The sequence below is a fragment of the Pelodiscus sinensis genome, chromosome 5, assembly GCF_049634645.1.
Source record: "Pelodiscus sinensis isolate JC-2024 chromosome 5, ASM4963464v1, whole genome shotgun sequence".
Taxonomy (NCBI): Eukaryota; Metazoa; Chordata; order Testudines; family Trionychidae; genus Pelodiscus; species Pelodiscus sinensis.
Genome location: NC_134715.1, coordinates 101,863,499 through 101,886,409, shown reverse-complemented (window position 1 = coordinate 101,886,409; position 22,911 = coordinate 101,863,499). Strand labels below are relative to the sequence as shown.

Genomic DNA, 22,911 nt, shown 5'->3' with positions numbered 1-22,911 from the left:
GGGTACAGCAGCACGGGTTCAAGTCAGAAGCTTGACACGCACTGGCTTATTTATAGGAGAAAGAAAGAGAAAAGAAATAAAGAAACTTGGTTTAGTGTATATAGATATATATATTTTATAAGTGAATGAGGGCACCCCACTTGTTCCCAAAGTTTATAGCTAAATCACCTTACCAAGGGTGATTTACAATAGAAATGAAGCAGTTTGACTTTAAGAAAACTATAATAAAGTAACTAACTTACAACAGAGAGACAATTAGAGTGTACACATAAAGAAAACACATTGCAGGTACAATTCTCACCCCTGTGTTCCAGACTTGGCGTGGCCAGCATCTTTCTCTCAATCCCTCGGGAAGAAGTAGGGCGAGGTTGGGCGTCCCACGGACCTCGGGAGACAATCAATACCTGCCAGCAGGTGTAGGTGATTGGAGCTCAAATTGGGTGGGCAACTCAACCCTCTTTATACCCCTTGGGTCACATGGGCTTCTTCCTGGTCTCAAGTGGCCAATCAGGAAAAATGGCTTTGAATGCCAAGTTTCCCACGAAGGGTGCAAAGCATAATTCACACCTGGGAAGATGCAGACAATGGGCACCTCTGGTATGTGATGGGCGAAGATTCCTCTCCCGAGACAGTGCAGGCGTGTCAATTACTGATACTAGCCATCACGGCGACGGGAGGCCTCCCAGTCGTCAGCTAGCCCATTTACTGTCTGGTTTCTGTTTATGGTAGAGTCAGGGACAGGCACCACACCTGCGTTCCCAGGGCATCAAAGGCTGACTGCCTTTCTCTTGCTCTCTGGGGGGGGAAAAACAAGATGGGGCTCGTGGAAAAACAAGATGGGGTTTTTGTGTCTGGCTACAAGGAGCTGCAGGAGAGGGAAGTAATTACTGGGAAGGAGTCTGAGTGTGAACCTGGAGGGCTGTTTTGGTTGTTTAATTTTTTAGCGGAGAGAAGGATTAGTTAAGGATTCATGGAGTCTCCTCCATGTGGACTGTTGTTAATCCCCACCCTTTTTCATTCAGTCACACACTTCTGCCCTTGTCCCTGTGTGTCCCTTACCCCTTCTCAACCACCCTCACTCTCCCCATCCTCATGTAGGCCTGTACCTCCGTTCCCATTCAGCCCCTATCTCAGTGTTGTCACCCTACTAGCGCCCGTGACTCCCTTTGTGCCCTGCTGTGTACTCTCTTTCCCTCCTCCTGCCAGTATCCTTTGCTGCCTCCATCTGGCCTTATGGGTAGAGTGTTGAGGAAGGAAACCTCTCACCTCTCTCTATGACTGGCTGCTCCATCCAGCCCATGAGCTAGCTGTCCTCTCTTCTCATGCCACATAATCCCTGGTGGGTGAAAGATATAACTGCAGCTTTCCTTTGCCTCCCCATCAGAATCAATTATTTTGTGGCAGTGAGGGAGTGAATCTGTAGGGATGTTAATTCTGTGCTTACACAGTGATGCAGAATTTTCTCAGGAGATCTTTCCTCATTGTGTGCTTAGCTAAATATGGCTATGTCTACACTCGCGGCTTCTTGTGCAAGTATGGCCGTTCTTGTGCAAGAATCCTCAGAGTGTCCACACTGCCCGTCCTCTCTTGTGCAAGGAAATTTACAGTACGGCATGGTAAGAGAGGGCTTCTTGCGCAAGAGCTACACTTTTTTTAAGAGGTGTAAGCCCTCTTGCACAGGAGCTCTTGCGCAAGAGGGCAGTGTGGATGCTCGGCAGGGATTTATTGTGCAAGAAAGTCATATGGCTAAAATGGCCATCAGAGCTTTCTTTCCCAAGAGAGTGTCCACACTGCCATGGGTGCTCTTGCGCAAAAGCACAGCTCGCACATGGCAGTGTGGACATTTTCTTGTGCAAGACTTCTTGCACAAGAACCCTTGCGCAAGATGTGCTTGCGCAAGAAGCCACCAGTGTAGACATAGCCCATGGGTTATAGAAGATGGCTCCTTTCCCCACCAGTAGCCCAGAGCCATATTTCTGCCACTCCTACTGACACTTTTTCCCTTCAGCCTTGATTGGAGAGAACACCCATGATATAGCCATCTTACTCCCAGAAAACAGGCTCAAATGCATTCTGCTGACTTTCCTGATATTACATGGTTTGCTCAGTCTGGGAAGCTAAGCTGAACTAGTAGTGCATAACTCAACACAATATTTGAATTAATAACATGAAAAATGTACATCTTTCCAGTTAATCTGATATTAGCTTTTTCACAAACTCTGAAACAAGTGTTTTTTGATAGAAAACATTTTTGTGATATTTTCCCTTGTTCTTCTAACATGTATCTTTGTTTTACAATAAAAACTAATTGTTTTACAATATTATTTTAAGATCTGGTAAGTGTAAAAGACTTGCAAGTTCTCACAGGAATTTTTGTTTTCCTTTTTTTAAGATAGGGGCAATGATAACTGGTTGGTTAGATATGAAAAGCAAGAGGCTGATATTGATCTTTCAGATAAGGTAAGACTCTTTTTCAAAACAAGTAATTTCACTCCTAAAACTTGAGCAGTTTAGCTGAAAAGCTGATGCACAATGCCTTCACATGGAATGTAATAGTGTATTCCTGGTGAAGTATGTGGATGCATCCTTGTCAAATATTACAGACTGCCATATATACGTCAACGAATGGACTTCATGTGTAACTAAACAAGTGGAAGCAACATTTTGCAGTTCGTGTACTATAACAAAAAAGCTGCGTGCTCACATATAAATGCAATAGATTAGCTCAGTGTTTCCCAATTGGTGCCCCGGGGTTCTGTGAAACGAAAGTAAGGGTTCCGCAAGAACGTGGCATTGCCCTGCCCCCTCTTAAAGAGACAGTATTTTGCAGGGTTTTTTGCTCAATCAATTCTTTTTTTTTTTTTTTTTGCTTGCCAAATTTTACCCTGGGAACTTATTTTAAGCTGAAAAGGGTTCTGTGGCCAAATAAAATTGGGAAACACTCGGTTAGCTACTTCATTGATATGCTCTGCTCATCTAATACTTAATACTTGGTTTTGTTGATTTAAGTGAGATCCTTCAGGCTGTCTTGATATAGCTGATCTTGATTATTTATGCTGTCCATAAAGGTGAATAAGTGACTCCAAACCTTATGCACCTGACTTTTGGCCTTATTTTGAGTATACCCACTTACTGCCTTGACTTTTGTTGTTGTTGTTTAGTGTAAAGCACTTGTAGTGCTGTTTCTAAACCAGCTATATTTAAAAAACTGTAATGCAGTTTACTGCGTAGTTGTGTATACTGTATGCATATTTCAGTTGCTACTAACTTGAAAATGTCTTATCCTAGGATATCCAATGGACTGCTAGTAAAGAACCTGTTGTTCAAATTGCAGCAATTGATAATGGCTTAGCTTTTCCCTTTAAACATCCTGATGAGTGGAGAGCATGTGAGTATTGAGTTCTTTAATATTTAGTTTTAGGAAATCACTGTCTTTGGACTGTAATCCTAGTCTACTTTCACCACAGTAACTTTTGTTTTTATTAAACAATGGTGAATTTTTTTCCCTAAGAAGATAAGCAAAGATAGAGTGTGGCCTTTTACTGTGTTTTTTGGAATGTATTTATGCTTTGTTTGTAGTTCGGATGTGTTGTTTTTTCATCCCACTACAAGTGAGTGGTTACTAATATGATGCATCAATATTAATACATACTTACATAATTGGGGTTAGAAGAACTTGAGGGATGCATCTTTCATGCACACTTTCTGCTTGCTGTCAGAATTTCTTAAGTGCTAAGATTCCTAGATTATTTCTATAAATGGGAATGGCCCTATTTCTTCCTATTACAAAACCAAGCTAGTCTTCATTCTTTTGTAATGCTTATTGAAATTAGTAGACAAATACAAAGTGACACAACTTCAGTCTTATTTTGTTGTACAGAGGCTGGTGTAATATTTACCTGGGATAGTTTTGAAAAAACTTAAGTACAGTGGATGCTGGTTAATACCAACCCCAATCTTAGATTTTGTTTAAAAGCAACATTTTGCTAAGAGTTGATCCCTAATGGGATTTGGCTCTGGCTTTAGGTATGCTGCTTATTAACATTTTCCTGAAGGAAGGCTCTGGCTGCAGTCAGGGAAGTGGGATGTACCAGGGTCTGGCTGCAGGCTGGTGTGTGAGCATGCCCCCAAACTTCCTTCCTTAGCTGCAGCCCTACAAACCTGCCTCCTGTTTTTAGGCAAATTTCAAGCAATGTAACTCTTTGCTGAGAACTGAGATAATGCTAAGTGGAAACCCACTGTATTGTAATACTAAAATTAAGGAGCATTACTATATTTCAGTTCAGTATACATTTTATTAATCTCAACACATAAGATTCTACAGGTTGGACAAGATTGGTGCACTGCTACATGTAGGACTTGAATGTATTTCTGTGTGCTTCAAAGCCTTAGCTCTGGAGTGCAGAGCTGCTTTTTAAATAAATATGTAACTTACATAAATTTCATCTTCTGTTCTTTCACAGATGATAGCAAGGTCTTTTCTCAGTTCTAGAGTTAATATTTTTTATTTTTCAAACTATTTTTAAGAAAATATTTTAGTAAATTAAGATTGACCTTTTCTTAAAAAGGTAGTAGATTTGATTTAAACATATATTCTGGAAGTAGTGTTATTTGATCATAGACAATATTTCAGTCTAAGACAAACTATATAACTGATGGGTAGAGAGAGAAGTCAAGACTATTTTATTTTGGAATAAGTAACATTTTTAATTTTTATTTATTTTCATAAATATTTGTTGATGATACTCTAATTATATTTTTAAACATCTTCCGTTTTCCCTGAAAAACTAACGCTCTTATGCCCCTCTAATTTAATTTGTACTTTGCGGGAAAACACAGTAAATATCATAGTGGCAAACAAATTTGGGAATATGATATAAGTGAATAGCCTTTGGTAACTTTTGAGTGACAACTTAGTATTTTGATACCTAATAGCAAGTTATTTCCTAAGATTTCTGCCCACAGCAGATCATTTCATTCTAACTTCTACCTGTTAATTAATCAAGAAATTAAACTGTTTTCCCATTAGATCCATTTCATTGGGCTTGGCTTTCTCAAGCAAAAGTTCCTTTTTCCCAGGAAACCAGAGATTTGATTCTCCCTCGTATTTCTGACATGAACTTTGTACAGGATCTTTGTGAAGATCTTTATGAACTATTCAAGGTGAATAAGAATTCATTTTTAATTGAAAAGGGCTAGCTATCTAGTATATGTGGAAGGAAAACTTAATTGTTAAAAGTTAATTTAGAAACTTGTAGTATTTATTTATTTCACAGTATATTGTACTATTTATACTTCACCTCTAATGGTAAGATGGCAAAGGGGGGTACATAGACACAGCAGTGATACATTCTTCTCTGTAAATGTATGCCCTGTACTTTGCATGAAATATTAGAAATTGATGGTAATCAACTTGATTGATGGGTAAGAGCCTCCTTTCTTACACTTAAATTTTATTCCATCAATTAAAAACACTAACCTAATAACTAAAACCTTCCTTTAAATCCATTTGCCACTTTAGATGCCTGGCAGCATGCACTTCAAATAAACAGTAATAACTTGATAAAATTAACTTAATGTAATAAGTTGTTAGTCCAGCTGCTACATATTTAAAATACTTCAATGTACATGTGCCTTGAAAGTGATAGAAAAGCCTATAGGTCTCCATTATTGAATAGAATTCAAGACAGAGATTGTCAGCTTTATTTTAAGATATTAAAATTATGTGTTGTCATGAAAACACTCCTTTTATACTCTGTTTATTTGAAGCATTGCACACAACTATAGTTTTGGTAAAGGGGACATAAACAAAGTCTAGTCTTGATGAATGTTCCAAATGACCATACGGAGGAAGGGCATTTAGCCCAGTGCATAACCTGCTTTTCTAAAAATGCAGTTCTGATTGGAAAAGTATGGTCCTGACACACATTCTTTAATATAATTTTGTTTGACTTAAAATGATTGTAGTGTTTTAAATCAAAATTGGCACTAACTAGCTCCCATTGTGCCAGAAATGAAAGGATTTACAGCCCTTTTTCTCACATATGTAGTTTCTGCACATTGAGTTTGAGTAACATTTGTGGGAAGGGGGTTTTAAGCTTGCACTATTACTGCTCATGCTGTTCCTTTTATATCTTAAAGGGTACTGTCAACAAAAATATTTCACTTAAAACTAAAACTTTACTTTTTGAAATTCTTTAACACTGATAGTGTCCAAGTCCAATCTCGCCTCTTTCATGGGCTCTACACTTAATTTTATAATTGCTTTTGTACATGGTATTTCCTTTCTGGTTATGGTTTGTTTCCATCATAAACTTTAGAATTGTACATAAGATCAGTTATATTCTTAGAATAAGATTGTGTTTCCAAATGCATCTAAGAATGGTTAAATGTTTTGAAAGTAACTGCTGTGTGTTTATTTTTAATAAAGACAGATAAAGGATTTGACAAGGCTACTTTTGAAAACCAAATGTCAGTGATGAGGGGACAGGTATGGCTGATTTTTAAATTGCTTATGACCCATTTAAAAAAAGACCATTTAGTGATATATTTAAGATTGTTGCTGTATTTCTTAAGTTGTCTTATTTTTCAGCTATACTAAAACTAACTGCTGTTAAATTGAAAGGGACTTATGGGTAATTAATATATCTGAAAAACCTAGCCAAATGGCCATGAAGATTTAACTTACTATTTCATTCATAGAGGGTGTTACAATTCATTAGGATAGAAATGAGGCAGCAGGGACGTTTATATTGATGTTGGTCTTTGTGTTTTGCAGATCAAGAAATTATATTTCTGATGCTATTAATGTAGCATTTCTAACAAACTTGAATAATTCAAAATCAAATCTCAGTAAAAGGGTTTTGTGAACTTTCAACAAAATATAGTGTGCAACATCTATGCATTTTATAAATGTGAGTCTGTTTGTTAAAGAACTCCTCCTAATTAGTAAGAGTTGGGACCACCAGATTTGTTGTGCAGCTTCCTCTTATCCTAACTTAAAGCAAGGTCAGGCTTTAGTTGTGCCAGGAAAATGGGAAATATTGGGAATGGGGCTATTCTACAGTGGTTCACAAACTTTTTTTATACCATGGACCAGTAAACCCATTCACAGACTTTTGGTGGACTCGTAACATTTTATTTGGGTATTTAGTATGCAAATAACAAATATGCAGATGTGTAGATAAAATGTTACCGGTTCACCAAAAGCCCTGGCCCCCAAGGCTGCTGTGAACAGCCAACTTCAGCCGGGGCATTTGCCACATGGAGGGCAGCTGCTGCAGCTGAAGCCTGCTATTTGCGGTGGCTCTGGGGACCAGAGCTGGGGTACACCCTGGACTCTGAGCCCCTCCAGTGCCAACCCTAACGTCTAGAACTCCCCCACCCCTCCACTACCCACCAGCGCCAGCCACTGACCCCAGAGTCCCCTACACCCAACCCCCCGTGCCAGTTCCCCATTCCAAATGCCTCAGTGCCCCTTAAAGCCCCCCAGCACCACACCCCAGTGCCAGCCTGCTGTTTCCAGAACCCCAATGAACCCAACCCTCCCAGAGCTCCTAGTGCCAGGCCCTAGTCCCCAATATTAACCCATCCCCAGAGCCCCCCTCCCCCCAGTGCCAGCCCTGTCCCCAGAGCCCTCCCATTACTAGCCTTGCCTCCAGAACCTCCCTGTGCCAGCTCCCCACCCTGGATGCCCCTCTGCCCCCTACTGTCAGCCCCCCACCCATTACAGCTCCCATTACTAGCCCTGTCCCCAGAGTCCCCCAGTATTAGCTTCACGCCCAGAGCCCCTCAGTACCAGCCCTCCCCCTCAGTGCCCCCCAGCACTAGCCTCACCCCCAAGTCCCCAGTGCCTGTGCTGCCTCCCAGCCACTACCTGAGTGCTGCTTCGTGGGCCACGGTTGCTCTAAGCCGTGCTCTGCGTGGCCCTCCTGCTGTGCAGCAAACTGCTCGTCCGTGTTGTGGAGGAGACCTGGTCCCTGCATGGTGCTGGTTGGCTAAGACGCAGGACAGGACACGCCTCTCCCAACAGCCGTGGCAGGAAGGGATATGTTGGGTAGTGTACTACCGAGGCCCAGCAGCCAGTGGTTTGTAGCCCGGCATAAGTCCGCGGACCAGAGGTTAGGACCACTGTTCTATAACAATGAAAGGGAGGAGGGAAGGACGCAATATTGACAATGGCCACTGGGAAAGCTATATTTCAGAATGATCAGTGGGAGCAGCCGCACCACCAAGAGAGTGGTCGGATGAGGCTTGCCATCTTGCCTGTCACCAGACCAGGTAAGGAGCCTCCTTTTCCCAAGCCCTTCTCTCCCTCCACCCTGGTCCTTGGCTAACAGTTTAGCAGTTTAGAGGGTAATAGTTTGCTTGCTTACTAGATCATTGGTCGGGGTCACCAGTGTCGTCAGTCAGGCATTTCCAATGGGTTCCTGACAGGTCTTCTGTTCCATCAATAATGATAAACTTTTGGCTGTTTTCATGCTCCCCTGTTTACTGTGTCAACCATGCACAACTAGTCAACATGACAGACTCCGAAAAAGCCCCCCAAAAGCACAAAATCAAATAAGGATCAAAAGCACCAGGCACGGTTTATTGCCAAGTGAAGTACAGTAATTGTTGTCAGCAAACAAACTCACCGCTGAGCCACTACGCATTTGTACTCCATGACAATGAAATAGTTCAGTCAGTACTATGAATCCAGTATTGACCCTGCAGCTAAACAAAGACAGTTCTTTGGGGTACACTTGCATACTCAGGTTCAGACAACTTACACATCACTCCTGACATATCCGGTTGCAACCCTCTGTTGCCTAGTTATCACCTCTTACCGCACAAAAGGGGGAATTCAGTTACTATTCATCATGCTGTCAATTTCTACCCGGTCCTGAACCTGGGTTGGTATGTATATTATCTGTGGAAAGGTAATTGGCACCAAGGTGTTTCTTAACTAAATGTTCTATTGCAATCCCTCTGAAATGTGCCTAAAGCCTGTGCCTAGTACCTGCTAGGTATAAGTGTGTGTATAATATCCCTGTTCTTGCCAGCTTGTGTTAGCAGGCCCTGCCTCTTGCTCACAGCTTAACTCTGCTTTAGATTAACAGAGTCTTGGCCATTGCTGTCTAGGCCTCATACCCGGCCTATAATATGTGGGCTTATGTTTCAGTGCCTCCTCTTACTACAGGAGGGTTGGGGTGGAGGGAGAGGAAGGAACATCCTGCCAGATGGGACCTCTCACTTTTGCACCCCCCAATGTTCCCAGCCTTCTGTACCCCCTATATCCTCAACACCTTGTCCTGACTCCTGCACCCCCCCACACTGCCAGTCCCCCACCCTGAAGAACTCAGCAAGTTCTTCTAGTTTATTAATAAACTGTATTTAGAGAAACTGGCATACAACAAATATCAGCAATTGCTAAACTGAATTTAAGATTGCAGTTAACTTGAGATAAATATGAATGCTGAGGAAACATCACCTGGCCATAATGGTGTTTATTTCTCAAAAAACAGTTTTGTGAAATAGCGCGTCCTAAGTGTGCATGAAACCAGTAGGAATTCCTTACAATCATTCTTTGTATGTTTACACCTTGGGATTTGCAAATTGAAATGCACTTAAAGTATAGAATTCTGTGTAGTTTTATTGAGACGGAATTCTGATCAAAATGCATACTTTTTAATATGATGTTTACATAGTGAATTATTCCAGTTTAGCAGTTTATGTAAATACAGATATCTACTTTCCAGAATTATACATGAAATATCAAAAGAATACATTTCTTTCTACCTGTCTTGCACATCTCTGAAGTGCTAGACAATCTACTCACTTGGCTCGCTTCTCTAGCACGTAACACACAAGTTGTTCTCCTTATGCATCAATTGTTAGTCGGTGGGATCACTTAGGTGATTATTTTTAATATACAATGATCCTCTGAGGCTGAAAGTCCCATCACCGTAACATCAGAATATTACACTTTATACTAGCTGTTTAAGATTTCCAACTTAAAATAGCAACTTCAGTGGAAGTGCTAGGCTGTGTGCTAATTAATGTATGAATTAAACACAGATTTGGTTTGACAGAAATGTCTTATCAACCTTTCTTAGGAGATTTACAAGTTGGGAGGTTAAGTATGTTACATCTATGTACAGGCAGTCCCCGAGTTACGCGGATCCGACTTGTGTTGGATCCGCAGTTACGAACGGTGTTTGCTGCCCGTCTCCCTGGTCTGTCCCGCTGCCGGCGTCCTCAGAGGCTTTGCTCCCCGTCTCCCTGGTCTGCTTGTCTCCAGCAGACCAGGGAGATGGGGAGCAAAGCTGCGGAGCACACGGGCAGCGAACAGCCCAGACGCACTACGGCTGTCCCGCTGCCGGCGTATTCCACGGCTTTGCTCCACGTCTCCCTGGTCTGCTGGAGACCAGCAGACCAGGGAGACGGGGAGCAAAGCGGAGCAAAGCCGCGGAGCACGCGGGCAGCAGGACAGCCGTGGCGCGTCTGGGCTGTCCCGCTGCCCCCGTGCTCCGCAGCTTTGCTCCGGATGCCTGTGGTACAGCAGCTGGGGCGCTGCCGGTTGGTCTGGTAGCGCCGCTCTGGGCGCTACTGGACCAACCCGGCAGCACCCCAGCTGCTCTGCCCCAGGCGTCCTGATTCAGCCACTGCTGGTCAGTTTCAGAAGAGGCTGAATCAGGACGCCTGGGGCAGAGCAGCTTGGGTGCTGCTGGGTTGGTCCAGTAGCGCCGAGGAGCTGACCAGCGCTGAGTTGCTCTGCCCCGGGCTTCCTGGAATCAGCTGCTGATCAGTTTCAGCAGCAGCTGACTTGGGGATGCCTGGGGTTCTTAAGTTGAATCTGTATGTAAGAACTGGCGTCCAGATTCAGCCTGTTGAAACTGATCAGCGGCTGATTCCAGGAAGCCCGGGGCAGAGCAACGCTGCCTCGGGCTTCCTGTAGTCAGCCGCTGGTCAGTTTCAGTAGCGGCTGAATCTGGATGCCAGTTCCGACTTACATACAGATTCAACTTAAGAACAAATCTACAGTCCCTATCTTGTACGTAACCCGGGGACTGCCTGTAGTTACCTTTGACATGTGTGAAGCATTTGACTTAGCATTGTACAAATTGTGTTTAAAAAGGGGCAAAGCATTATAAACCTAGAAAACACAATGAATGGATTTAGAACTGGCTCACTGATAGATTTCAAAATAATTGTCATTAGGGAATCATCATTGGATGGAGGTGCTTTTGGTGGGTTTTTTTGCAGCAATCAGTGATGGACCCAGGGCTATTCAGCATTTTTGTCAATGATCTGAAAGTAAATATTAAGCCACTGGTCATTAAAATTTATGGATGACACAGACTGGAGGAAAAAGCTGGATTGCTTGATATAGTGGGCCCAATCAAACAAAATGGTTTTAATACAGCCTAGTGCAAAGTAGTAGGAATGAGGAATGCAGACCAAATCTACAGAAAGGGGGGCTGGTATTCTGGAAACCATGATTCTGAAAAGTTTTTGGGGTCATTGTGGATAAACAACTGAATGTACTTTCCTATGCAGTGCTATTGCAAAAAAGGCTAATGTGATTGTTGGAGGTATAAGGTGGAAGTTTTACCCCTATACAAGGCATTGGTGAGCTATAATGAGACATTGTATTCAATTCCGTAGTCAGCATTTTTAAAAGAATGTTGGAAAAATTGGAGCAGGTACAGCAGAGCCATAACAGTGATTGAAACTTGAGAAAACAGCCTTGTATTGAGACTTAAACAGAACAGATAGAACTCTATCAATAAGAAAAATAAGATGATTTGATTGGAGTGTAAATACCTTCATAGGAGGAAGAGAAAGAGCCCCTAAATCCAGCAAAGGAGGACATAATCGATGCCCTTTGTTAGATTCATAAGAACCAATTACTTGAATTTGAAGCCAATTTTAAATTAGAAATAGTTTATATTTTCTTAACAAAGTGAGAGTGATTAGTCACTGGAACAAACCACCAAGAGAAATGATAGATTCTTTATCCCTTGATGTCTTTAAATCAGTGGTCCCCAACCTTTAGAGGCTCCCGGGCACCCGGGGCCGTGCGTCCAGGGGCATGCAAGGGACGGGGATGCCCTTGCACCCGGCGCCGGGGCTGGGGCCGTCCGAGCGCCTTGTGCCATGGGCCCCGGTGCTGGTCTGTGTCGCGCGCCTGGGGCCGGCACCTCTCGTGCGCCGCACGCTGGGGGCAGGGCCGGCCCAGGTTGTCGGTAGGCGCGCACAAATGCCCCGGTGGGCGCCATGGTGCCCGTGGGCACCGCGTTGGGGACCACTGTTTTAAATCAAGACTTGGATGACTTTCTGTAAGAGGGATGAGGCACAATACTGGAATAGCTGGGTTAAGTTTACAGCCTCTCTCCGAGTTACAAACGAGTTATGGACCAAACACTTGGCCGTAACTCGAGCTGTTCGTAACTCGGACCCCATTGAGTTACACGCGACCGCGCTGTTCGTAAGTGCGGGTCGTGTTCGTAACTCGGGGACTGCACTTACGACCGCTCCATGGGAGCTTTGGTCGTAAGAGCGAACGGTCGTAACTCGACTGTTCTTAACTCGGGGAGCAGCTGTAATTGGCTGTGATATATAGGAGGCCAGAGGGGGTGATCTAATGGTCCCTTCTAGCCTTAAGATCTTATTAAATTTGATTTCCTTGTGCTCTTGATTTGAGCCTGAAGAGTGTAGAAGTTATGAATGTTAATTTTTGTGATAGCATTGTTCAGGGTTAATCCGACCCCTTTTCACACAAGTCCCTGGCACTGATACCGCTTTCCTGCTTTCCAAGTCAAGTATAGACCTGGTAAATTAAGTAGCTCTTTCTGGAAAAAAAAATTCCAGTAAAAGCATATTTCTCAAAATAAACTATTAAGCCTAGATTCTGAAAGAAATTGTGAATGAAGTTTGGCGTGCAGCCATATGAAAGTCGCATTCCCTTCTTCACAAAGTTATCACTAGGAAGTATTCAGCAAGCACCAAAATCATTCCAGTGAGTAACCTCTTCATGACATGGAGGTAACTTGCCACTAAGAATAGGTTATTTAAACAGAAGAGTTCTGCAAAACCTTTAATTTAGAATCAGTAATAATTTTAGAAAGCCTTTTTTAAAAACAGAGATTTAGCTAAGATTTTACTGTTAAATACCATAGTCTCGAGAATTGTTAAACCCTTTTGTACCGTAATTCCACATTTAACACTTGCCCACTTAACACGTTTTCGCGGTAGCACTCTTTTTCTTTTTTTTTTTTTTTCTTTTTTTTTGGGGGGGGAGAACGTTTTTGAATTACATGACTGTCTCCAGAATAACACGATTTCCCCTGTCAGCCTGTTGCTGGGGGCTGCGCGGGGCTTCCCCCACCTCCCTGAAAAGCAGCGGATGGTTTGCCGCTCACCGCGCCGTTCCCTGTTGACTCTCCCTCACTGAACGCCTTGCCCCCTCTCCTCTACCCTCGCTCGTAGGCTGGCGGCTGGGTTTTCCCAGCCAGCCCATCGCTGGTGGCTGTGCAGGGCTTCCCCCACCTCCCTGCAAAGCGGCGGAGGGTTCGCCATTCGTCGTGCATTTCCCCAGCGACACCTTCCCTCTCGCTAGATGCAGGCAGGTCCCGGCGGACCTGTCAAAGGGGCATGCTCTCAACCCAGTCCCCGTTTTAACATGTTTTCACTTAACACGATCATTTTCTGAAACATATCTATAGTGTTAAATGAGGAATTACTGTATTTCAAGCAATTTTCTGTAGTTATTTCAAGAATTACACCAAAATGTCTGTTGATTCACAGGAGACACAAACTAAGTAGGCCTAGCAGTTACTATCTGCATAAAGAGACATTATTTTCCCTTAAATCATGTATTGTTCAAAGATCCATGTAACTAAAAATTTAGACACTTCTCTTTGTAAAGGCTATAATATCACTAAAGTTAGTGATCCCCTAAAACTTTCCATCTTACACAATTTTTTTTCTATTTCCATTATATTTCAGGGGCAACGAGGGTTCATGAAAGACATGAGGGAATAACTAGGATAACTGCTATTCGGATGGGTCATTAATTTAGCCTGTAATCATTTGCTTGTGATGTGAGAGTTATTTCATAGCTAAAATCTTAGCTGGCAAACTTCTAAGCTAAGAGAATGTTGATGGCTCTCCTATGTGTTAAGATATGGATTTCTTTGGAGATATGCTGGACTGTGTAGACTTGAAAGCATTTCTATATTAATAGCTCATTCTAGTAGTTCAGAAAACTTGCTTTACGAGATATATTTAATACAGTGTTTCGTGCGTATACTCTCAAGGGAAGAGATTAATGCAGGGCTACTCAACACGTGGGCCGCATGCAACCTGTGGTGTGTGTTTGCAGCCCACGGTATGGTTTGGGTTTATGCGGGGCTCAACACATGGCCTGCAGGTGGGATTCTTTTGCACATGGCCTCCACTGGGAACACATGACAGAACAACAAGGCATCTCCCAGACAGGGTGAGCACTGAAAGATGAAAGTGGACAGGCTGGCTAGAACAGATAGGTACAGATAGGGCATTTCTAGCCCCCAGGGAGGTGGTGCCAGGAATACTCAGGCATTGTGTGAAAGAAGCTATCTGCATATATATTTGCTTGTATATGCAACCATACTTAAGTTGAGACCCTCGGTGACTATAGTTTTGGCCCCTGGGGCTTCCCAAGTTGAGTAGCCCTGGATTAATGGAACATTCAGCTGCTGAATACGGTCTCATGTTTTTGAACTGCAAGTAAAATAATGAAATTCTTTTTAGGAAAAAGCTAAGAGTAGCATCTAAACAAACAAGCTGAACAATGAAATTTGATGGGGGTACCACTTACTTTATTTTGTTTTATTTCTGCAGATACTAAACCTTACTCAGGCATTAAAAGATGGAAGGAGTCCAATTCAGCTAGTACAGATGCCACGCGTGGTTGTGGAGCGAAGTAGTACTGGAAGTCAGGGCCGAATTGTTCATCTGAATAATGCATTCACACAGACCTTTCATAGCAGGAAACCTTTCTTTTCCTCCTGGTAGCAACATAAGAGAAAAGTGAATGTCTGTGATTTAGTAAGTTCCTTTACGTAAAAGGCTCTGCAATAATGTAATTCTGCTATATACTGAGGGCTCTGACTGCCAAAACCTCAAACTTAACTTGAAAATTTAAAGATTTAAGAATTGTATTTTGAATGTAATCAAAAGTTTACAATTTTTGTGTCAAAATTGTGAATCCTTATGTCAGGGAATGAGAAGAATTTGTCTATACTGTATTTTTATAGGCTGAATTCATACTAAAGGGAAAACTTAAAGTTTACATATGCTAAAAGACTACTTTTGAATACAACATAGAAAAAGTAATTATTGTTGGATATAAATGTGAAAACATATAGTTATAAACATTCTTTTTATATATGCTTTAAAAAGGAAGCACAGCATGTTACCTTTTCTTTGTTAAAAATGCTATTCAGTGTTACTGCTTAGTGCTTACAGATGTCATAAATTATTCCATAGGTTTTCATAGCCTAGTGAGCTGGAAAATATTAAAATAAAATGGTCATGCATTTAAAAAGTGCATTAATTGCAATTTTTGAAACTTGAAAAATATTCCAAAGGTTTTTTGCAATGGGGTCCAAAAAAGCACATCTTAACATAATCAGAATTAGGGCAGATTTTTGCCCTCACACGTGCATAATTCATTTGTCCTCAGTGGAAGATATGTGCATAAAACTGGGTGAAATTTGGTCTTTAACATTTTAAAGATCATTTGCATATTTAAGTAACTTATGGGAAATTGTCCATGACACGTTACTATAGAGGTAGCATTGACGTACTTGTATAATTCCATCATGACAACAGACTACTGCATAGTTTTATTTAGAATTGAAGGGATAATTGTATGCCACTTTGAATGGAATATATTAACTGACACCAAAGTAGTTCCTACCATTGTTGATTGATAAAAACACTGGAGTATTCATTGTTGAGCCACCCCATTTGCAACATTTCAACCTAAACACTCCATTATTTCCATGGACAAACAAAAGCAGAAAATAGATTACAATATGCAGAGTATGGCAAACACTGTCATTGGATTCCTTGCAATTCTGTGTCTGCCACTTAATTTTTTATTTTGAAGTTACACAGCTTTTAAAAAAAACTCATCTTCCACATCAGTGGCTTATGTAATATAGTAGATGATTTTTATGTCATTGGTGTACTTGAAGGTTAGGACGAGGAGTGGAGGAAGAAAACTTAGTTACAAATATTATTGCTTTTAGGAAGCCTATGGTTTTCAAGTATTTCAGACTTTGCTGTATTTTATAATCCCAAGCAATATTATTAATTCAACAAAATCCTTGTGTATTGTTTTATATAATTTTGGGGTGATGTACATACCGTAGCATGTCCGAAATTCACTTGATTTACTAAAATGTCTAAACCTTAAATGTATAACTTACTGGACTGTGGGCTTTCAAATAAGATTGAGGAAGCCACCTTTATAAGGTTCAAAGGCTTCAGTTTTTATCTGAACAATTTCTTAAATTTTAAAGTATATTTAAGATATTGGGCATACATTCTTAAAACAATAAATGCCAGTCTGACATGGACAATTTTTTGCTTCATGTGTCTTATTTCTTAAGTAGGAAGAGGCTCTTAATTGAATCTTATGTAAAGTCTGCATCCAAAGCACTTTCTATATACAAAATGTTTGTGCTTGTAGGATATTATTAGAAATTTTCAAAATTACACATAACAGGAAAGAGGACAACAAAAACACTTGCAGTGTCATTAGTACTAAACTAGCAAACTTGCATTTGTTTCTAATGAGCACTGGATATATTAGATAGTAACTTTATTTTTGTGCACTTTTCTCTGTTAAGGTTAAACAAGTTTGTACATGCAATGGGTGTATATTGTAATGCTCTCAGGTGTAGTGAGCATTTAGCTGCATTTAATGCCAGAAGTGTGCTATGTGCTTTACTGGCAAAGTCCAAATGCCTACCCTGAAAAGCTTAGTGCAAGTGGACAACTTACAGACAGAGAAGTGGAAGCAAGAGTATAACAATTTTTTGTTTTCAAATTTCCATTTCTTTTAACACTAGCCTTTCGTCCTTTGCTTCTTCTCATTTTAGTAAACTGATGTCAAGTACTATGTATATAAAATTGGCCACATCTTAAGTTTATTATTGTTCTCAAAACTGTGCACGGGTGGGAAAAGTACTCAGTTACTTGAGTAAAAGTACAAAAGTTTACCTACGGTCCACAACTCAGACCCCTCCAACGCATTCTACACAATCTACAACCCATCTTGGAAAATGATCCCTAACTCTGAGGCCTTAGGAGAAAAACCTATTCTTGCTTACAGACAACCCCCTAACCTGAAACACATTCTTTCTGATAACTGTGTGTGACAGACCGGGCCGTGTCTGGGCACAGCTGAGGGCGTCCGCTCAGGGCGAATTGCTCGAATCTGGGGCTCCTTACAGCCCCCAGACTGGTGACCTCTCCAAACAGGCCACAAACCAGTCCCACAGAGCGCTTCAGCAGCCTGCCTGAAGCCTCATGAGCGAAACCCCTCCGACACCCCAGCAATAACCGTGCCCCACATGGCCCCGGACCTCATACACAGGTGGGGGGTCCTAGCACCCAATCCCACCTACCCAGAACAAGTTCTGTCCGGTTCCAGGAAACCAGCCACAGATCTCTGGTCAATTTATCCTTTGGATCTTACCCACAAATCACGCTGGGCCAATCCTTTAGAATCTAAAACTAAAGGTTTATTATCACAAGAAAGAAAAGCATGAGAGTAAGGTTGTTAAAGAATAGTACATTACATGCACCGAATCTCCCAGTTCTCGATGCAGGCTCTAGCAGAGATGTTACAGCTGCTGGTTTAAAAGTTCTTGTTGCACATCCTAGCATCAGGATGGGTTCACAGGTCTTCCAGGCTCTTCGATCCCTGCAATGCTGCCTCTGGGATGAAGTGCTGAGCTGAGAACAAAATGGCATCGACCACATGGCCTCTTTATACCTCCTTCCTGGCCTCTTCTTGTATGCAGCAGGTCACCTGGTCAGAGGCCAATCTGTGTTTCCTGCTGGCTGCTCTCAGGTGACAGCCCCCATTCTTTGGGTGTGTCTTTGGCCCATCAAGTGCCATTGTCCCACAGGGCCTGGCTAATCAGCCTGTCCATAGCAATGCTTAACCACATTCAGAGAAATATTCAGCTTCCACACAGATTACAGATTCCTACCTACACACACAGACATTATACACTCACATAAATAGCGTACATAAGATCAGCAAACAATAAGCTCCCATTCAATACCCCACATGGCTCCCTTTTATACCAATTTCTGGGGCCAACACCCCTACCTAGGGGTGCAGCAGCGATCTGGCTGCTTCCCTCTAATTCGGTAATGTGACACCGTGCCACACAACCACATCATAAGCCTCCAGGAACTCAGCCGTGCAACCAAAAAAGATGCCAACTCTGCCCACATATCTACACTGACTAATTCATCACTGGAGCAAACAGCATAAGCCACAGAATCAAAGGGTCATTTGACTGCACATCCAGTAATTTGATCTATGCCATCAAATGCCAGAAGTGCCCCACTGCTATATATATATTGGACAAACTGGACTGTCTTTGCGGGAAAGTATCAATGAACACAAATCGGATATACGTAAAGGAAACACATAAAAGCCAGCTGGTGCACATTTCTGCTTACCTAACCATACTTTAACAGACCTGCAGGTGGCTGTCTTGTCACAGGCCAGCTCCACAAGCCAAATACATAGGGAAGGATTAGAATCTTACTTCATCCACAAATTCAGTTCACATGCTAATGGACTCAATTGTGATATGGGCTGGCTAGGACACTACCTACTTCATAACCACTGAAGGTGCTAACAGCTCTGCTAAGTATCTCCAGATACTTGATGCTCTGTCTCACACTCCTTCCTTTTTTCTTTTTTTTTCTTTTTCTCCCCCTTCTCCTATTTATTTCGAATTTTCATATCTCCTACTCATACCTCCGGTCATCTGAAGAAGTGGGCTGTGCCCACGAAAGCCCATGATACCATCTACATGTTTTGTTAGTCTATAAAGTGCTACCTGAACATTTGTTGTTTTCTTCTGGAAAAGAAAACTACTTGAGTTAAAAGTACAAAAGTATCACATCTTAATTGTACTCAAGTATGTATATACACACATGCACAGTTGCCAGATGGTTTAAACAAAAATACCAGACACACTAGACATTACATAACAATCTACATTACAATATTTCCGTCAGTAATCATTAAATTCTTTAGAAAATACCGGACATTTATATTTTCTCATTAATATTTTCTCAATTTGTTTCCCAAACAAAAAGCTCAAATACTGGACGGTCGCATTCAAAACCAGACACCTGGCACCCTATACACACACACACGTTTATATACTCGTGCACACACACTCTCTGTCTCTCCTGGAAAACAGTAGATCAGGAGTGGGGAACCTTTTTTGGGTTGGGAGCCACTAACCTACAGAAAAATCAGTTGGGGGCCACAAGGCAACTCCCAAAAACAAACAGAAACCCCTCACTAATGTGGCCCTGAAATCTGGCCAATGGGAGCAGCAGGGAAACTCTCCCACGACCAGTTTCCAGCACCACATTCCCCCAGTCAGGGGAAGAGTGCAGCTCCGTGCTGCTTCTCCCACACATGCCAGATCCAGCCCGCAAGGCCCAGGGTTTCCCACTCCTGCATATAGGGCCTGCCTTATGGAAAATGGCACCCTGGGTGAACTTGCGTTTTGATGCCCCTGCCTCCCTACTCCAGGCATGGTGCTCCCCCAATTTCTCTTGGAAGCTTCTCAGTCCCTTGTTCCCCTGAGTACAGGGCCATTGTCTCTTCCCCCTTGCAAAGGGGTTGTACTAGTCCTCCTTGGTCAAGCCTTTCCTTTAACAGCTTCATTGAGAATGGATTATTTTAGCTTAAATCAGAGGTGGGGAGCCTAAGGCCCGGGGGCCAGATGTGGCCCCCAGCTTGCTTGGATCTGGCCCCCAAAACTCAGGGCTTCTCCATAGCATTGGGGAGCCCGTGATGGTGCTCCAACCTCCTGTCATCCCTCCATGGGACTTAAGCACACAAAATCTACTAGCCTAGGCCCCCCAAGGCTCTAGTGTGTGCGGGGAGTGCCTTTCTTATGCTCAGTTGGAGGCCACATCAGTGAGGGTTCTGTTTGGTTTCTTTTGCTTTTCACTTACATGCAGCCCCTGATCAATTTTTTTTTTTTTTTTTTCCCTGTGGGTCCACGGCCCCTGATCCAAAAAAAGTTCCCCAACCCTGGATTAAATATTCTCTCCAAGATATAACACACAAAAGGCAGGCTGCTGTTTTTGAATCACATCAGACTGTGAAATGTAACTGTGGGTAAAAAAACCTGAGTGGGTGTCTCACCTTTCAGTGGGTTCTCTGAAGAAGCACTGGCAGCTCCCTTGCAGCAGCAGCAGCATTTGCCCTTAATGCCTGGTGTTTTGCCTGCAGCTCATGGCAAGCTTCATGCTGTCAGATGGGGGCTGCATCTTACCCATGGCAAGCCCACACCCATGCAGCCCTCTGACCACTCCTGACTCACCAGGGGTGCCAGTTCAGGTTGTGGTGGAGCTGGGAAAGGCAACTTTAACTGTGATTCCAAAGGATACTTAGGCACCTGAAATCTCTAAGGTTTTGTGTGGGTGTGGGTGTGGGTGTGGGTGTGTGTGTGTTTGGGGAGGGGGTGCAACTTAGAAATTAGCTGATTTCACAGTCCTGAAATATTACCATCAGTAATAATTAAATTATTTACAGAAAGCAAGAAAAATTCTGCTTGAGAATGTTAGTTAAAATTCAATTATATAAACTTCTGAGCTGGGCTTGTTATAAATGAATGAGTGAATGAATAGTTAAATCAACAAATCATGTCTGGTATTAGGATATTGATTTTGAATATCTTGGCATGCAATAGTGGTTTTTGCTGCAGTCATATTGATGCCTGGATGAGAGCCAGAAAGCGAGTGAAGGATGTTAAATATTGATTAACTTGCTAGTTGATAGGCACTTCCGCTTTCCTCCTTTGAAATGTACAAGAACCCCAGTGGGGGCTCTTGCACATTCCAAAGTTGGAGCTCTTGAGTGCAGCCTGGGGCCAGTGAGAAGTCCCACTGACTCTGGGCTCCATGCAGGCGGTTCCACTTTGAAATGCACAGCCCCCAGCGGGGACTCTTGTCAATTTCAAAGTGGAAGCGCCCGCCTGGAGCCTGGGATCAGCAGGGGACTCCCCAGTTGATCCTGGGTTCCGTGCAGCATTTTCGATTTTTTTTTCAGAAGAGCAGATGTGGTTTTTTTGGCATTCCTGTAAAACTTGTTTTACAAGGAAGAAAGGATGTTCCAAAAAAGGTTTTTTTTTTTCTGACATTTGGCCTAGTATAAATGGGCCAAATGTTGGAAAAGCCTCTTCCAAAAAAAAGTGGAAAAAGCTACGCAATTTGCGGTTCGCAAGTTCTGTAACTTTTTCCGGAATAACTGTGTAGTCTAGACATAGCCCCACTGTGACTCATTTCCCTAGGGGGCACATAGGAGAGTTGATTTCAGCAATACTCATCTGCTTTGCACCCACCCATCCACCTGCCTTGCATTGAGGAAGCCCCCTCATCCATCCCAAAAAAGTGAGCAAAACGTCTGAGCCAGCCAGGGAAGCAGGAGGACAGGACCAACTGTTGATGGTAGGGGACCTTTAAATTGTGCCCTCCTTCCAACAATTCAAGTATTAAACCGCACCTCCCCAGCCTGTAGCTCAGTCTTCCTGCTTAGTTCCTCTATGGGGCTCTTAGGCTGTCTCTAGACTGGCCAGTTTTTCCAGAAAATCAGCCGCTTTTCCGGAAAAACTTGCCAGCTGTCTACACTCGCTGCTTGAATTTCCACAAAAGCACTGACTTCCTACTGTAAGAAATCAGTGCTTTTTGCGGAAATACTGTGCTGCTCCCGTTCGGGCAAAAATCCCTTTTGCGCAAAACTTTTGCGCAAAAGGGCCAGTATAGACAGCTGAGATTTGTTTTGCACAAAAGCGCGTCTATATTGGCCATGGATGCTTTTCCTCAAAAAGTGCTTTTGCGGAAAAGCGTCTGTGCCAATCTAGATGCTCTTTTCCAAAAATGCTTTTAACGGAAAACTTTTCCGTTAAAAGCATTTCTGGAAAATCACGCCAGTCTAGACGTAGCCTTAGAGAGAAAGAGGAAGAAAAGGAGGAGGGGCGGGTGGACCCAGACCTGCTCCACACTAACACACACCCAGATGGCAGGGTTGCTCCAAACCCCAGCCACCCAGCACAGAGAGAAGCTGTGCACGTGCACGCACGCACACAGTTCTTGAATCCACAGCAAACTCAGCCGCCCACCCTGAACATCTTCCAGCCCAGCCTCACAAGCCTCTCACCACGGGGCTTTTACAGTGGGCTCTCTGTCCCACGGAGAATGGGGAGCTCCCCCTCGGCATTCACCTTGCTGCTGCTCCCACCACAGCAGAGGATTTATCTTGAGACGAGTAAGTGCTTCTGCCCTTTGCTGAGCTGGCTGCTGGGTTTCCCCTCCTAATTAGCTGGCCGGCCCCATGTAAGGTCACATGAGACTATTCATATGTGCCCCCATCAGCACATCACTTTGGGCAGCCGCCCTGGTTGCTCAGGTCTAGGGCTGGCAATGCCTGCATACATACTGTTTGTGAATGAAAAGGTGTTGATGCAGCTATTAAAAGGCTTCTTCATTGGGTGAGTCATTGTGTTTGACTATTTTTTTAATTGTCACTGTATGATGATTGGATGCTTGCATGTACAGCTGTGATTTAGCAAATCAGAATGCTGGCTTGCACTACTGTCAGTG

The 22,911-nt window shown here is 42.8% G+C and overlaps 1 protein-coding gene across 2 annotated transcripts in view; it reads left to right on the top strand.

Annotated features, from left to right (window-relative positions):
- PI4K2B (phosphatidylinositol 4-kinase type 2 beta) overlaps positions 1 to 16,616 on the top strand; it is a 46,605-nt gene extending 29,989 nt beyond the window's left edge. For both annotated transcript variants that reach the window (XM_075930632.1, XM_075930631.1), the window contains exons 6-10: positions 2,393 to 2,460; positions 3,289 to 3,388; positions 5,030 to 5,163; positions 6,431 to 6,490; positions 14,869 to 16,616. In XM_075930632.1, coding sequence (XP_075786747.1) covers positions 2,393 to 2,460; positions 3,289 to 3,388; positions 5,030 to 5,163; positions 6,431 to 6,490; positions 14,869 to 15,042 — 536 coding nt within the window. In that variant the 3' untranslated portion in view covers positions 15,043 to 16,616. The remainder of the gene's footprint in view (positions 1 to 2,392; positions 2,461 to 3,288; positions 3,389 to 5,029; positions 5,164 to 6,430; positions 6,491 to 14,868) is intronic.
- Positions 16,617 to 22,911: the final 6,295 nt, after the last annotated feature.